Here is a 17,468-nt window from a genome sequence, read left to right as displayed (position 1 = left end):
AGAGGGCCCAAGCTGCACCCCATTCCCCTTCCTCGCTAGCCAAAGTAGCTGGCTGGGAGCATGGGAGAGTAAACTACACCATGAAAAAAAAAAAAGAAAGTATGAAGTAATTGACTTGTAGCAGAGCAAAGGGAGTACGTGTGGTGGTGGAGGGGAGATAGGGAGGAACTGTGACTCTTACAATATATTTTGTACTCTGCTCCTGGGGAGATGCAGCTGTGCATCTCCCCTTGTACAGGCTACACTGTAAGGTTACACTGTCATCCAAAGTAAGCATCCCTAATTCTCCCGCTTCCTGAAGCACAACAGCATTTGGCTCCTTTTTAATCAGGGATCTCTACTGTGCAAATTGAAGCTAGGACCAAGTTTTTCCTATGTGCAGAATTAAAAAAACTCTCCCTTGATTTTTTTGTTGGTTCATGGGGAAAAACTACTGAACTGTTATGGTCAATTTACATTGGCCTGTTCCTTTTCCAACATTGATTCCAAGTAATACTTAATTGCTCAAGGCACCTGAGATCTTCGACATAAGCCAGCTATGGACACCTTTGGCAATGTTTTACATATCCTTTTCCCTCCCTCTGCTTGTTTCTCAGTTACTTCTGACTTCACTAGCGTAAGGACTGTTTCCTTTTGCTACCGCTTCAATAGGAAGAAATATGGCATGGAAGTACTTTTGATTTTGGTCAGTTGACTTGACGGACATTGCTTAGGGCCAGCAGAGTGCTGAGAAGAACCAGAAAGAGACTAGTTCAGCGGGCAGAACCAACCACGGCCTATACCTCATGAGAGGAAGGTCTGAATACTCTCTCTCCTTCTCTTCTCACACGATCTTGGGCTTGCAGAGCCTTGGAAAACTCATACAACTTGTCTGGGCTTTAATTTCCAAACCATAAAACAATAGCAAAAACACTTAATCACAAATGTCACTCTTAATTATGAAAAATCTGTATGCTGCAGCATTGCCGTGTCTGCAATCAGATGTCTGTAGCCTTCACTTACTCTCTGTCAGCTCTCATGCATTCACAGGACCTGCTCTTGCAGTGGGGGTCGTGTGTCCAAGCCTGTAATATCACAGGACACCTGATCTCTCATAAAAGTAGTAAACTCCTGCAGCAGCATCTCCATAGGTTGTATCTTACCTATAAGTCAATTATCCAAAGATATAACCAACCCTTGTGGTGATCAGATGTTAGCAGGATTCTTTCATGAAATGTATAGTGTGCATGCAGCAAGAGATGGAAAAAGGTCTATTAAAAAATTACTTTTTCTATTCCTAGTTCCCATACCCTGCATATTACTTATTCCTGACCTTTTATAGAAAATATTCTTCATAACCAGCATTTCTTCAGTAAGAAGACATCTAGAAAGCCATCCTAGCTGTTGACTGGATAGCTATTTGCTGGATAACGAGAGGCAAGGCCAATGTTTAAGCCAGCTACTCTACATCTCAATTGTGTGTCTCCCATGCCCAGTGTAAAACCTTGCTTTTCTATCAAATATCTATAGATCATATGCCTGACATGAGACAGCATATGTTAAAGTACTTTCAGTTCTAAAATTCTTATTTCATAGATTTTTGGCAAGGAGTCAGTGGGAGGCATTGGACATGAACAGCAAAGTGGAATCTGGATCGCGAGATTAAAAAAAAACCACAGTGGTTTCCAAAACCCAAGGCAGTTTTCAGATGAGTTTTGGATCTGCAGAGGTGCAGAGCCTGCATTATCATGTTAAGAGAACACAGAGATCACGCTTTGACTTTGTAAGGGAAGGTTGAATTCTGCAAATTAGCAGACACTCTGGGTGCAGTTTAGCAGAGCATTCAACGGGTAGGCAATCTACATTTTGTTGAGACAACTCACAAACTTGAAAAACATGCACTCTGTTAGATGGGATCAGAATTCTCTCACTATCCTTGAGCATTAGCTCCCAAGTATAGCAAAACTCACAGTAAAGTGTTAACTGAGAGTTAAAATTAGAAAACTTCTGTGTCTTGAGGAGAACTGCATACTGGAAATTTTATCCACATGAACATTGATGAACTAGGGGACTCACAAACAAAGTTCCACTTCAGGCAAATTTTTACAAGGAAAAAAATGCAGAGCAGCTAGACTTACCGGAACAGTCTTTACCCCCAGGACAGGCCTTCATGTAAGCAATTTGCCATAAAGTAATGCAAATTAGTAAAATTACTTTTTTTCTCTAAATGGGCAATGGCATTTTTAAGGATTCAAATGCAATGCGAAAAAGCACAACAGTCTTTCACGGGCACACATTATATTTGTGAGCTCTTCTCCATAAGAAGGATTCAGGAGTCTCACTGTGCAGCTGTTAGAAGTTCTAAGAGAACTGCCTTTTCACAGTGGGAGAAGTGATCTCTCACATTAGACCAGATATTTAGCTTGTCAGAATAGATAAGATTTTAGACGTATAAACTCTTTTTAATCCAAAAGTGTATATTTTATGCAAAGAAACAAACTTCTAACCTTACATTTTTCTCCAAAACCTTTGCCTGTATTTTATCAGAAATACAAGACTGCTTCTCTCTGAGAATGACTTTATATAGATAGTATTAAGCTGTTTGTGAGCGAGCTGCTGCACCTATGCAAAGGCCATGGAAAAAATATTAATTATATACTGCAATGTTAATTTCTCATTATGCTCTTAATACAAACAATTCAGGTGCAAGTTACATGTATGACAAAATAAGGATCAAACATGAACTGTCTCTAGTCATATTGTGATTCCCTTACGCCCCTTACTGTGCAAAAACTTTGTCCAATTCATGCTGAGTTCAGCAAGGTTGTTTTTAAAGAATTTGTACCAGACCTGTAGTCTTGTTCTTGAGAACTCTGCATCAGATACTTTACACCTTTGAGGAGCAGGCAGAGGCAATTCAGAAAGCAAACTTTGATTCACAAAGTGACCATGGATGTATTTCTATACAGATTTAAATAAACTCAGAATCATGGGCTTTTGCAAAGCAAACACAAGTGCAGTTTTGACTGAAATTAAACAGGGCTTCCCCACCAAGTCTCTTGTGCCATGGTTTTCCACAATCCCAATCGCACGGGGCACACATGGGGTGGCAGTGCATTGTGTGTGGAGGTGCAGTGAGGTTCATCTCTGGTGCTTGGGAGAAACTCTCAAGCAGCAGTGTTGTTCCTTCTAAGCAAACGGTAACTTAAAAATTTGACTGGGCCTCACAAGAGACAGTGTTGCCCTAAGAGCATCACTGCTCTAAAGGCAAACATCTGTATTCAAGGGTGGCAGTAAAACCAAAGAAATGGTCTTTTATCAACAGAGATATCACAGGTTCTCTTAAGGATTTTTTTTCTTTTAGTTCAAACCAAACAAAAGCTCATTTCATTTCTACTAACTAGCATTCCCTGTTTCCTTCCTTTCTGTTTCCTTCTGGATGTGAGGTTTGTCTGTACCCATAAAACAGGTTTAGGATGTAAGAGTTTTTCATACTGAGACATTTTTGAAGCTGCAACACTTGTTTTCTTCTGCTTGCTTGCTTGATTTTACTGTTTTCCTTAGTTCATAAAAGAAAAAATAGATTGTAAGGTATGAAAAAAAGATGGAAAAGGAATTTTTCAGTTTCTAAACCAAACCAAAACACAAACCCTTTTGTTTTCAATATAAAATCCAGGGAAATAATTATCTTGAAATTCATAGTTTGAAGCAGTTTTCCTCTTGAGTTTCTCAACATCAGAAAAAGTAAAAAATAGCATTTTAAAAATGTCTCAAATTGTTTCTATGGTTTTTTTTTTCCCTTCAAAATGAGTTCTCCAGTAGTAATGCAAATGTCAAAAAGTGCCAGACCATTCTACACCACAAGGTCTCTTAGAAGGTTGTTTTTCACACCCTAAGAGGAGACAGGCAAAATTCTGATCATCTGAGAGCAGCTTCCCTTTCTCCTCCTTCTACCAAGTTAGATAAAACTCACCTCTGGTATTTGAAAATAGAATAACAAGAGCAACTTGTTATAAATGTGGAGTACTTCACCTTGAGCCTTTGCATGGCTTCCCTCTCTCTTTCTGGAAACATACAAAAATATAGTCATGCCTCTGATACATTCAGAGGCCAGGTTTGAAGCCCCCAGAATTGTGGGAAAGTAAAAGATCTGAGTTTCATCTGGAAGACTGCTCTCAAGTTTAATTGTGGAGAGAATAATCCCTCAAAGCATCTCTCTGACGAAAATAAGAGGAACTGCAACTATTGCCTGACTTTAATATAAAACAATTAATCAACCCTGGTTGCGCCAAAGTAGGTCCAGGCAGACTTGAAAGGTTAATGGATCTTCAAACTATTTCAAAAAAAGACTTAGATGGAGTTTCAGGGCTGCAACGAAACACGAAACCAGGCCTCTTTGGTGTGGCTTTGGGCTTGTTACAAACATCTTGCAGAGCTTGAAAACTGCTTTTGATGATCAGCCTAACTTCCTTTTCCTTAGTTTAATCCCATTTTTCCTGATTGTACTCCTTTGCACCACCCTAAAGTGAATGCTCTCGTTCACTGGAGTTTACACTTTCTAGATCTTTGCAGTGGGTTTTCTGTCATACCTTTTCTGTCAGCTTGTAGCAAAGGATTGTGTGTTCAAGACAATTTCCTCAAAGGTCAGTCATACAACTTTTCTAGACATTTTTGCTGATTGTTCTTAATTTTTCTTCATATGACAATACATTCCAACTTTTTCAACCTCCCAATTTTTCTGCTGTGCTACAAAAAGCACCAATTCCTTCCTTGCTCTGCAATACAATGCCTTAGTATTTGCATTTATTAATATTCTGCCTTTCCAAAGTTTTACAGCATTCCTGGGTCTGATCAGGTATTGCTCCTTTGCAGGTTTCTTTACTTCTCTGGATATCATTGCTCAATACCATTATTTGCCCAGCATGCTTGCTTGTAATTTCTACTTTGACTTTTGTTTTGCAATTTTCTACCAATATTTTATGTCTCCATTTCTCCATCAGAGATTGTCTTTCTCTTTATTCACTGCTGTCTGCATCACCTCCAAATTCATCTGCAAATTTAGTTTGCTGCTTGGCCCTGACACTATTAACAAACAGTAATGAAAAGATTAACTGACACACAAACTGTTTATCAGCTCAAATTATGCACCACCTGGTTCTGGAAAGTGCAAAGCTCTGGGAAAATCTGTTTTTGTAAAATTAGCACAGGTCTAGTCAAGTCATTGGAATTTATTGATTTAGCTAAGCACATGACATTTAATTTTCTTGTTACTTTGGACAGTTTTCAGTGCTACATTGTGAATAGTATGTAGAAACACTTTTGCTTTTGTGGAAATTGTTTATCCAACTACACCTTTAATTCTTTGTCATAACTAAGATTAAGCTGGCTGCTCATCTCAGATGGCATTGTTTTTATTTCCTTGCATTTCACGCTTCTCAGTGATCAATCAAGCTTCCGTAGAGCATTCCAGATGAGTTTTCCTGATCCAGGGAATGCTACAGGAAAACCCAGGGGCTGTTCCCCAACTTGCAGCAGAACTCCTGTATGACCTTGCAAACATCATCTTATTTCTGTATATTCCAGTTCCTCTTTAAAATGTGAACAATGGCAGCCCTATTACTTTGTTGATATTAAACCAGATAAATGCTTATGGACAGCTCAAATTTCAGTGATATGAGAATGATAAATGAAAACAGAGGATAATTTAGACTGAGAACATTTATGGAAATGTATTTGTTAAGATGTCTCATTACTCTCAAAACAGGCAGGCACTTCTCACACACCATGTAGGATATCATACTGCAATGCTATTGTGCCTTGTGTGGAGAAAGGAAACTTTTACTTCTGATCTCTTAGCAGGACCACAGCCATCTCTTTGATGGAGAAAGCAAAGCATTCCAGGGTATTTATCTAGGGTGATAAAACCCCAATACCATTCAACAGAGTTACTTATTTTGCAAATACAGAAAGTAATGAACGGAAATTTTGACATAACTCATCCAACAAATCAGAGAAACCAGGATCCCAGCCTCCCAAACTCTTTCCCTGACCTTCTCAATACGCAGATTAATTAGTCAGCAGGTTAATACAAAATTATACCATGGCAGTCAGGGCAGAGACAGACAGGTATAAATACCGTGTCACAAAAATATCAGTTGGGAAAGGAATTAAAACAGACCTAGCTGTGACTAAGGAAAGCCTGCCTACTTCTGTGGTTTATTATAGACCTGGGGATGTAGCTTGTGTGGTTGATGTTGTATTGGACGTTATTAATAGTCAAGTCCCTTGTTGGGATTGCTGGAGGATGCTGGGGAGTGTTTAAATGCCTCCAGGGGGGTCTTGAGTGCCCTGAACTCCAGACAGTGTTGGTGGTGGGGGAGAAAGGTGTGGGGCCAAAACCTAACAGTATTAACTTTGCACAAGGTGTGAGAAGCAGCTGCTATTCCAAGTAGTGAGGTAAGCACCAGGGAACTGCTCCTGACCTTTCTCTTGGAAATGGGCAGGTATGTGTAAGGTGATCACATTTTGATCTCAGATACATTTGTGGAAAGATCAAATGTAGACACACATGCCGTTGCAATCATCTGTGTCTGAAATGAACCAATATTGCCACAGTTCTGCATAGCGCATTTAACTGTTCAGAAACAGATTGTTCCACACAGCAGATGTATTATCACAAAACTATCCCTCAGAAAAACGTTATGAGTCAGGAAAACTTTCTTCAACAACCAGTAGGATCACAGTCACAATGACAATTATAAACAGTATTGTAGATTGGTTCAAAATGCAGGTGAGTTTTTGATACTTGGGTGTACATCTGTCTTGCCGTGCTTTGCTCAGCCAGTCATTTAGAGCGGAAAAGGAAATATTAGTGTCTCAGTAGGATGAACTCAATTTCCATAAGAACTTAGGTATATATCATTCACTGGAGGCTATTTGGGCTCAGTGGTCAGATGTGTCTTCTTTTCAGAAAATGGCCTTGAGTAATGCATCACCAAAAGCAACTGACCTGCTGCAGAGACTTAAGAAACTTTGGTGGCCTCATCCTCAGTCACGGTGTATAGCTACACTCCCCAGCCCATCTGCAAAAGGAATGAATTAGTTTAAAATTCCTTCACTCTAACTTACAGTTTGGTTGGCCTCGAGGACGGAAGAGTTAACACTTGAAGCTGCCATAACTCAGTTCCACTTGATTTTGTATCTGAATTCTTAGGTTTCTTAGTGGGTCTGGCTTTTGTGAAAGCTTTAGCTTCAATTCGTATGTGTTGAAATTTCTGCATCTTGAAAAGTGGAAATGTTCAGGAGGGTCATAGCATCTCTCGGGGCATTCAGCACTCCACAGAAATCTACATTAATAAATCCTACTAGAGGTACATATTGTACAAATAGCTGATTACTATTTTGAAATACAGTGTAAATTTTCATGTGCAATTATTTCATACCTTTCTGAATAATCAGAATGCATGATATTTTTCTTGTTCTGTACCTTTTCACTGTCCCCATAAGCACAAAGGAGAAGGGCTGCATTTCTTCTCAACACAGTTATTAGGATGAGGGACTTAACAGAGCATTCTGCTACTTGCGGCTTTCTGTGAGTTCGTGAAAACAGTGCTTAGCAAGCAATGAGAATAATTACACTGTCATCTTTGGCAAAAGCCTGACTTAGCTGTCAGCCACCACAAATGATCATTAGTTGCTCAGTCTGAAGAACAAAAGCTGCTCTTAAATTTTTCAGAAAGTGCCAAATACTTCAAGTTGACTTACATAAATCATGTTGGGCATTATACAATGCTGAATGTAAAATTCATTGGTCACTTTTCTTTCTATTCCAGTTTCCCTTAGCAATGACTTAAAAGTAAATAGGCAGTATCTCACAGTACTAGAATTTCATTATTTTCACAGAACATATTAAATGACACTTGGCTCTTCAGCTGTGTAGACTGTTCAGAGACTGATCAAAATGAAGCAATACAGATTTTTTTTTTTTAATCACCACAAACAGAACAAAGTAAAACTTTCCAATACTACATAAAGTGTTGCATCTGAAAAGAACAGAGAGTTTTGTGACAGAATCTATTGGGGATTTAATTTATTAATAAAGCAATAGGTAAGCTTATTTATTTCTCATAATTTTAAGCCTTCCCTGGGACACCTAGATTAGGCAGTATTAATACCCTGCTACCACCACAGTGATAGGCAGGAATAATAATGGCTAAAATAGAGCAAAAATAAGCTACAGATGAAAGATCAAAGACCTTTGCAATGCGTGAGCTTTTCTTTCCTATGGTGTTCATTTTTACCCACTGTACCACAAATGTCAGCAATCTCTAAGTCAAATTTGCTTGTGAAATTTAACAGCTGGCTCTGTATTACCAGGATTTTCTGGTTTTCCTGCCATGCTGTGATGTGTGCTACCACAGACCCTCTGGACCATTCATAATGCCTTATTGTCACTTAGTTTTATTCCTCATACCATGTTTGCAATCACTTTTGAAAGCTAGGGTAGTATCTCTGAATAAGAGAGCACTGTCACTATACAAAGGGACCAACTTAAGAGACCAGTCTTCCTACCTCGATTTCCAGTGCTTTTTCCAATTTGCATAAAACAGAGTGTTTTCCAGGGACATTTAAAGACTGATTTGAGATACATGTGCTCCCCAGCCCCTTTTTGATTACCTTTAGCAAGAGCTAAAAGCATCAAAGATACATCCCAACATCTAGAAGGGCACACAGAATAACAGCACAAAAACAGAGCTGAACCAAAGCTTCTCAACTACTCAGGAAAAACAGCTTTCTGGAATATGTCAGCAGCCCTTGCTGAACTCCTAATATACAGAACGGAAAAGGAATTGGGTGATACAGAAGCACAGAGACAGAAAACGTGGTGGATACCCCAGCAGCAAGACTGTGTCAAGCTTCTAATGCCTACCCTAGCTAGCTGCCTACTCTGTTTGTGGTACAGGCACAAAATGAGATGAGTAATTCACTATTACATCCAGCCACTGCGTCCCCAGGCAAACGATGAGTTCAACATAAACAGTCAGGTCAACAAGGGTTAGCCTTTGAGGTGAATCCAGAGAAAGTACTGGATCAATTAGTCTAGATTCACACTACCTAAACTGTTCGACAACCACATAGCTTTATACATTGGTATGTAGCAGGTGCTGCACAGTAAGATGATTATACTGGTTCAAATGGATGTGTCGTTTATCCAATATGTACTGAAGGTCCATTTAAATGATGTGCCATCACACACCTTAAAGTTGATTAGTCTGAGTGTTCCAGCTGACCTGACAGCCCATGGAAAAAGAAACTGACCTCAGGTACCACTGTTAATACTCTCGCACAATCAGATATCAGACAGAAAGGAACTGAAGCAGTCACTTGTTACGGTCTCATTTGTTTGTATCCAACAGCATTACTTCAGCTGATACCGGACTAAGAAGCATGATGCTGGGCTCTGCTTTTATTTTGAGGTCACCGTGGAAATGCTTGCCTACGCCTAATTGGCACTCAGACCCATGCCGTAAATGTAGTGTTCTAGTCTGTACTGCCTGTAGGATTGTGAATAGTATTGTGTCAATTTCTAGGACCATTCATCACATTTACTTGACTGCAAATAGTCTACAAAGACAGCTAAAATGAAACTTTTCAGAGATTTACATGTGGAAAATGTTAAGAACAACCCTGAAGAATGACAAAAACTTCTCATGGTCATCAGTTAATTAGGAAAAGTTTGACTTGAACAAAATAAATCTTTCTTCCTGAAATGATTTTTTTTTTGAAATTTTAATAATTTTTAATGAGAGAACAGAAAAAATCATGTCAAGGACTAAATTATTGGGGGATTTTTATATCATTCTCCGAAAGGCTGAAGAAGGAGCTGTTGCTACTTGTGCTGGAGTGGCTTCTGTTTAAGTCCATACAAGCCTGTGCCCCAGGAGCCTGGATGTTAGGTCAGTCTTCTCTTACACAGGATAACTCTGTTGAAATCTTTCCTCTGAATGCAAGTCTCTTCTATAGATAACTTGTTCATTATACACTCGCTCACTATACTGAGTAAGCACTTTTTCTGTTCCGTGAATTACATTGTGTAATTTTTGAAGCATGTCCAGAAACATCAGAATGATTTACTTTGAAAATATGGAAACATAAACATCTAAACATTTTGATATTTTACATTTTCCTCTCATTTGTATTGGTTTAACAAGAAAAAAAAAAAATTGAAAATTATCCTCAATTTAGACAGGCACATAGTTCCATTTTAAGCAAAGAGCCATTTATCAAAAGCAATATTGCCCAGCCCTGCAAACCAGTACACCTTTAAGGTGTCTTATACTCAAAATAGAGCCAAAACCATAAAGCAGCTGCAGTTTCCCAGAGATGTCCATCTCTCCTAGCTAGAATAGCACTTTACACATATCCTGGATGGTGCTGGACTGTACGGTAATCTTGACAATTTCAAGTCATGGACTGGAATTTCTGAACAATCCATTTATGAACCTCCGGTGTGAACTGTCTTCAAGAAACTCCATAAAAAATTTGTCATTTCACCAAGCATTTGCATTTTCTTTCCAAATTTTGCACCCTCAAACATACCAGAAAAAATGTAAACATTGGTTCTGAAACATATTTACTTTTGCAGCAAATAATTTGCCAAGTACAAATCAAACTACAAGCAAAATTTCAGATTAGTTAAATACCCCCTTATCAAATCCACAAGATATTTTACTTTAGGTTCAGAAAAATACTTCTAAACATTTTTTCCATCTCGACGGGGTTCCTACATGGACGAAAAAAGTAGTTTATTTGAATTGCTCTAATTCTGAAGTCCCTAGCCTTTTCTTTTTGTGTGCAGCATGACATTAAAGAGCCTGCAGGAACTCCAGTCTTACTTTTCCCACCTCATCACCTGCTCTAACTTGTGTATTTTGCTAGTGCCACTTAGTCTTGAAACTAAGCAGACCAGTGATTACATGCAGCTGCATGTTGGCATGAATAATGCTTTCAGCTTTTGAGCTGAGCGTTGTTAGAGTTTTGCTCACCATCCTATGGACTTATGTGTCATACTGTGTGTGGGTTAGCCCTTCTGAGTGCTGTAAGAAATCTACTGAATGACATCTGTTTTAGAATATTTTTAGTGTTTTTAAAAGCACATAATTTACTGAGGGAAGACTAAATTGCACAGGAAGATGTCTTTTTACACAGCATGGTCTGGGCTCTGAGATCCATCTACATTAAGTTAATATTTGTTTACGTATGACAGTAATTGTATGGTAACTGAAAATCTTAGATTTTTTTTCTTTTCCAAAGCATAACATTGCTGCAAGCAACAGTCTAGATTTAGGTGAACTCATACTGTGACAAACTGAGAATGGAGAAAACACATTTCTTGTCCATAAAAGGACAGCTCACACATCCACAGAGGGTAGCTCTGATTTTGCTACAGTTCCAAACTATGAAGTGGGGACTTACTGTTGCTAAAGGAGTTTTGCTTAGAGCGAATAGAAGATTCTCCGAGAAAACATTTTTCTTTTTTTTCCTTTTGCTTTCTTCAATAGAAAATGGTTTGCTTTCTTAACAAGAACAATGGTGATTTAAAGAAGTGGAAAATGTTCTCTTTAAGATGTCTAATTTCTCCACAATTTCTTCTGGGAAAAACACAGGGTACTCGAAGAGTCACCAGCAGCTTAAGGGAGGGGATCTCTCCCCTCATCACAGAACTGGTGAGGCCACAACTGATGTGTTATGTCTAGTTCTGGGCTCCCCAGTACAGGAGAGACATTGACTTACAGGAGTGAGTGCACAAAGATGATTAAGGGACTACAGCATCTGTCATATGAGGGGAAGCTAAGAGAGCTGGGGTTCTTCAGTCTGGAGAAGAAAAGGCTCAGGGAGACCTTACAGAAGTGTAGAAATACCTGATGAGAGGGAATAAAAAAGATGGAGCCAGCCTCTTCTCAGAGGTGTCCCAAGAAAGGACAAGAGGTATCGGGTACAAACTGAGATACAGGAAATAATATTGAAACATGGGTGTTGGGTTTTGTGTTTGTTAATGTGAGGTTGGTCAAACACTAGAACAGGTTGCCTAGAGGAATTTGAAGAATCCAGGAGACATCAACACTCAAAAACTGACAACACTTAGTAAAATCAGAACTTCTCCATTTTCCATCATTACGTAATATGTTACTCTGCATTATCTTGCAGTTTTGAAACTAAACTACTTTGTAGAATAGACTTTGTGAAAGTAACTTAGCCTCTTTCCTTACAAGACCTGGACATACTATCACACCTCTGCAGAGAGAGGACCTAACTGATGTATATAAAGAGGAAAAAGGAGGCCATCTTGAAAAGTGCATGAAATACAGATGAAACACTGTAAAAAAAATCAGAAGACAGTTACATTAATTATAAAATATAATGACAAATTATCTTAAAAGAAGCACATGGCCTAACTATATTTATAACATGAAGAAAATGTATGGCAATTAAAACAAATAAGAATTTTAATGTCTACAGCGTCTAGTAAACTTCCCTATTTAATTGTTTTCATGTTGACTTTCTGTTTCTTTGCAGATCTTACAGGTGAACAAGGTGATGTCCATCTTCTTTTATGTGATATTTCTCGCTTACCTTCGTGGCATCCAGTCTACCAACATGGATCAAAGGAGTTTGCCAGAAGATTCAATAAATTCTCTTATTATTAAACTCATTCAGGCAGACATTTTGAAAAACAAGCTTTCTAAGCAGATGGTTGATATTAAGGAAAACTATCAAAACACGGTGCAGAAAGAAGACACTCAGCAAGACATGGATGGAGATGAAAATGTGAAATCAGACTTCCAGCCAGTTATCTCAATGGATACAGACCTTTTAAGGCAGCAGAGACGCTACAATTCTCCCCGAGTCCTCTTGAGTGACAACACACCGCTGGAACCACCGCCACTGTACCTCATGGAGGATTATATTGGAAATTCGGTGGTGGTGAACAGAACCTCACGCCGGAAAAGGTACGCGGAGCACAGGAGTCACCGAGGGGAATATTCAGTTTGTGACAGTGAAAGTTTATGGGTCACAGACAAATCATCTGCGATTGACATTAGAGGACACCAGGTAACTGTGCTGGGAGAAATTAAAACAGGTAACTCTCCAGTTAAGCAATACTTTTACGAAACAAGGTGTAAAGAAGCCAAGCCTGTAAAAAATGGCTGCCGTGGCATTGATGACAAGCACTGGAACTCCCAATGCAAGACATCCCAAACTTACGTTAGAGCACTGACTTCAGAAAACAATAAACTGGTAGGATGGAGATGGATAAGAATAGACACCTCCTGCGTGTGCGCATTGTCAAGGAAAATAGGAAGAACATAAATCTGCATCTCTTTGCTATATAAATTATTACTTTAAATTATATGATATGCATGTAGCATATAAATGTTTATATTGTTTTATATATTATAAGTTGACCTTATTTATTAAACTTCAGCAAATCTACAGTATATAAGCTTTCTCTCTCAATAAACAAGAGCAAAGGGTGTGTACCTCTGCTGTGGGCAACTCCGGGTTTTTTTAGACTATGTTTGTGACACTGCTTCTTGGCAGCATACTGTAACCTTGCTGTAAAATCTGTGTAAAATCAGTATTTTTCACTCAGTATTGTCAAGCCAGTGACTGTCATTTAGTAAACTTACTAAAAATCAGATCAATGTCAAGAGTTGTGTACATATTTATATTCCCCACTCCATACATTGACATTTAATTGGATGCAGTGTTGAATCCTCACTGGCAAAACAAAAATGGACCAAAATACTTGTTGTAGCCTGCAGATGATGTCAATGTTACAACCATCAAGAAACCATAAAGTACAATTTCTGTGTATTATGCCAGTTTTCTAGTGAAATGACCATTTTCTCTTCTGTTAGCATTTCAGAATGACTGATAATAATCCAGCAATTTTTGTTTATGTTTTTGAAGCACATTTGTTTTGCAAGTGTTTATAATGCTGCCAGTTCATTGTAGAAAAAATATGAAAAAAAAAAATCTAAAATATTTGTAGCAGAAACTTACTGAAGCCAAGAAACAACCTAAACAGATCATTAATATAATGCATAAAATATGATTTCTTCAGAATTGACTATTTATTGTGATCAGTCTCTCCCTCTTCACATGACTCAATTATCTTCTGTTTGTATTGTTGCATCATTCCACTCTGTCTGAGTTTTTAAAGTAGAAACAAAGCTGGTGGTGTCTTAATGTTTAAAGAACCCTTGGCTTGCAAATTGTAGTAAGGAAAGATATGATATCCTGGTGTGGATATGAAAGCCACACAACCATATGAAGTTGTTCTTTTCCTCAGGAATCCATTCTCCATTTTCACAGAGGGAAAAATGTGTAGAACTGCTCAATAAACCCCATAGTTTTCATAGGAACATGAAACAATATATCTTTTTGAGCAGCACGGTGACTAAAATCCAGGTAGTCCATAGTTACAATTAAGTTATTCGATTATACAGCTGAATTATTACTTAGGACAGACAAATGTACTAGCATATATATACCTCAAACTCTTCTTTGTATTGTCACGTGGCTTCACTGGGGACAACGATAATTACACTACTTGAAGAGACAATCTATTATACACTAGCTGTATAATGCCCTGGATGGGATCCCACTCCCATAAAAGTAAATGAGAGTCTTGTCATGGATAGCAACAGAATTAAGTCTGGACAGCATATTTTGTCTGTATCTAGCTAGACCTTAAAACACGGTCAGGGTTGAAAAATGTCAGCCATTTAAAAAACATTACAGCTGCAGTGGTCTTGTTTTTTTACAGTACAGCTTTCACTGTTGTAGCAACTTCAGCATCACAAATGAGAATGAGATCAGGTTGCAGGATGTCTTTTTCATAGAGTTTTCACTACTGGAAAACCAACTTCAAATCTGCAACAGGTCATCAAAGACAGCAAATTGTGTGGTGTCCTGTAATTCCTTACAGAGAGTGTTGCACATCATAAAACCACTGGAGAACCAGATAGGTTGGTCATAAGACCAAGCACTGGAGTAGCAGTGACTCTGAAAGCCAGGTTGGAGCATGTAGGGATAATTCTGTAGGGGAGGCCATAAACAAAGGTTTTGAGATCCATATCAATTTTCAATATGAGGCCAGGGTATTTACCTCACAGGAGATACTGTCACCTCACAGAACTAAACCCTGGCTCTGTTTCAAGCCATAACTTCAGACTTTGTTTCAAGCAAGAACTTCAGAAGTTCAATAGCAAAACAATTGTTAAAGAGAGTATGTTAAGAGAGTATGTAATATAATAAGGAACTCAGTATCTGATAGATCTGACTAGAATTTTCCCCAAATTCTCTTTCCTTGGCAAACATTTTAAAAAAAAAAATCAATAGAATTTTTTCTAGTTTTACTAGTAGGAAAGTTTAAGTTTCAACACACAAAAAAATAACCCCTACCTATTAATGTTTCATCTTGGAGGAACAAGCACATTTTTCAGAGTCCTATCTCACTGAAAATTTTTGGAAGTTCAAAACCTAATTTTACACCCCGATTTCCCAAATAAAGATCATTTTCAGATGCTGTGAGTAATTGAGAGCAGATATTGACATACATCGTTAACTTTAGAGGTGTCCATGCTTCAGTATCTCAGATAGGTCTATCTCCATATGAGAAGTAAGAAAACTAACAGAGCTGGGTAGTCACTGTTGCTTACAAACCTTATATCCCATTAATTGAAAACTACATTGTTCCTACAGTGTGGATGCCATGTTTCTTTACAGCACTGTAAATCCGGAGAAAGTCTATTGAAATCGGGTTAGGAAACGCTGGTTTAAAGCAAAGTAAGCAACATCAGGGTTGATCCTAATGCCTTTATTTTTGCTCCCTCAGAATCAAGGTTCATTCTTTATAGTTTCAAAGAAAACAATTTGCATTTTCCACTGTAAATCTAGTAACAGTAACTGGTCTTTGACTCTTAACTTTACCAATGCAACAAGTATTTTACAAGCGGCCAGCAAAAATGTATCAGAGTAAATACAACATCCGTCATCTGAAATGCATTAAATGAGAAAGAAACATGGTACGTAAGGTTATTAGATTGGCTGCCTCTTTCCCACCTCAGTATAACAATGAGCGGAAGTGTTACCCTCTGGATCTGATCCAATTTCCACTAAAGCCAAAGGAAAAATTCTCACCTTCTCCAGTGGAAGCTGGATCAGGCCTCAAGTGAAGAAAAACCTGCAGATCTCAACCAGGGAGTGGAGCAATCGCACACATCAGTTACGCGTTCTTGTAAATCCTGTGTACGCATAAGATGCTGTATAATTTTGTAACAAGTTTGTAAACAAAGCCTGTAATAAATTTGTTAAGGCCTAATCCTTTTTTCACTGTAGCCGGGGATGGATTTATTGTTAATTTTGGTCATGGCACAATTAATTCAAAACTCCTATCCAACTTTTTTGTATGTATGTTAAGTAATTAAGCAAAATGTTCAGCTTACAATGTTAGTTTCATTTGAGTATTCTAAAACTCACTCCCAGTAGGCAGATCAGATGCTCTATCAATATTGTTTCTACCAATAGATCATTATAAACACACATTTTATTTAACTTTTCTCCCAAACAACAAAATGCTCTTCTGAAATTGCCTGTGTCAAACTGTATTTTCTCCATCTTTTCCCTAGTTTTTTACAGTCCATTTAGTAACAGTAAAAAATGTTCCACTGAGGTTTTGGGAAACCATCTGCATTTATTTTATCACCTTTGAACATGTGTTCAGGAATGAAGTCTGTGCAGCGAGTTTACTGCTACCAAGAGATTTGTGTGGCTGCACCAGGAAGAAACTTTGACTGGACTATACAGAGTGTGTGCTTGAAATCACTCTGCTCATACTCTGTTATGTCGATGCTTTAGCAATCAGGGTCTTTCATTCAGCTACATGTTGTGTATCTGCAGACAATACCAAACAGGAAGCAAGTCTGATTGGGAGTTCCAAAATTAAAAATTTAATGATAATGACCTGCTATTTCTGACCTTTCAGCGAACACATTTGTGCAGTGGAGTAAAGTGCATAACCATTTATTTCATTTAATAGAAACATTGTGGCAAAATCAATGGGATTCTATGTTCTCCACGTTTGGTAAGCGTATGTAATTCATCATGCATGGGGGGGGGGGGGGCAAGGGAGGAGGAGAAGAGGATAATAAGCACTACAGCTTGTGAGAAGTTAAGAGCTGTGCTCTGGGTTGGAGCATTTTAAAGTGTGGAGGGGTTGTTTTCTGAAATGCTTTGCCTGTATTTTGTTACAGCAGATGGCGGAATGACGAAGCAAGCACAGATGTGGTGTAAAAAAGTCAAGCAATATAAGAATAACAAAACCTTTCCTGGGAGAGTCAACCATTCACTACCACTGTAGGTCCATGCAGTTTTGTGCAGGTTATCGCAGAGTTCAGCAGTGGCATTCACAGTTAAATTAT

At 38.3% G+C, this 17,468-nt stretch overlaps 1 protein-coding gene across 2 annotated transcripts in view; it reads left to right on the top strand.

The window, feature by feature from the left end:
- NTF3 (neurotrophin 3) overlaps nt 1–13,679 on the top strand; it is a 54,485-nt gene extending 40,806 nt beyond the window's left edge. For both annotated transcript variants that reach the window (XM_071817022.1, XM_065844083.2), the window contains one exon: nt 12,556–13,679. In XM_071817022.1, coding sequence (XP_071673123.1) covers nt 12,556–13,350 — 795 coding nt within the window. In that variant the 3' untranslated portion in view covers nt 13,351–13,679. The remainder of the gene's footprint in view (nt 1–12,555) is intronic.
- The last annotated feature ends 3,789 nt before the right edge of the window (nt 13,680–17,468 follow it).

Source organism: Patagioenas fasciata, chromosome 1 (assembly GCF_037038585.1).
Source record: "Patagioenas fasciata isolate bPatFas1 chromosome 1, bPatFas1.hap1, whole genome shotgun sequence".
Taxonomy (NCBI): Eukaryota; Metazoa; Chordata; class Aves; order Columbiformes; family Columbidae; genus Patagioenas; species Patagioenas fasciata.
Note: the sequence above shows the minus strand (reverse complement) of the source record. Positions and strands in the feature narration are given on the sequence as shown.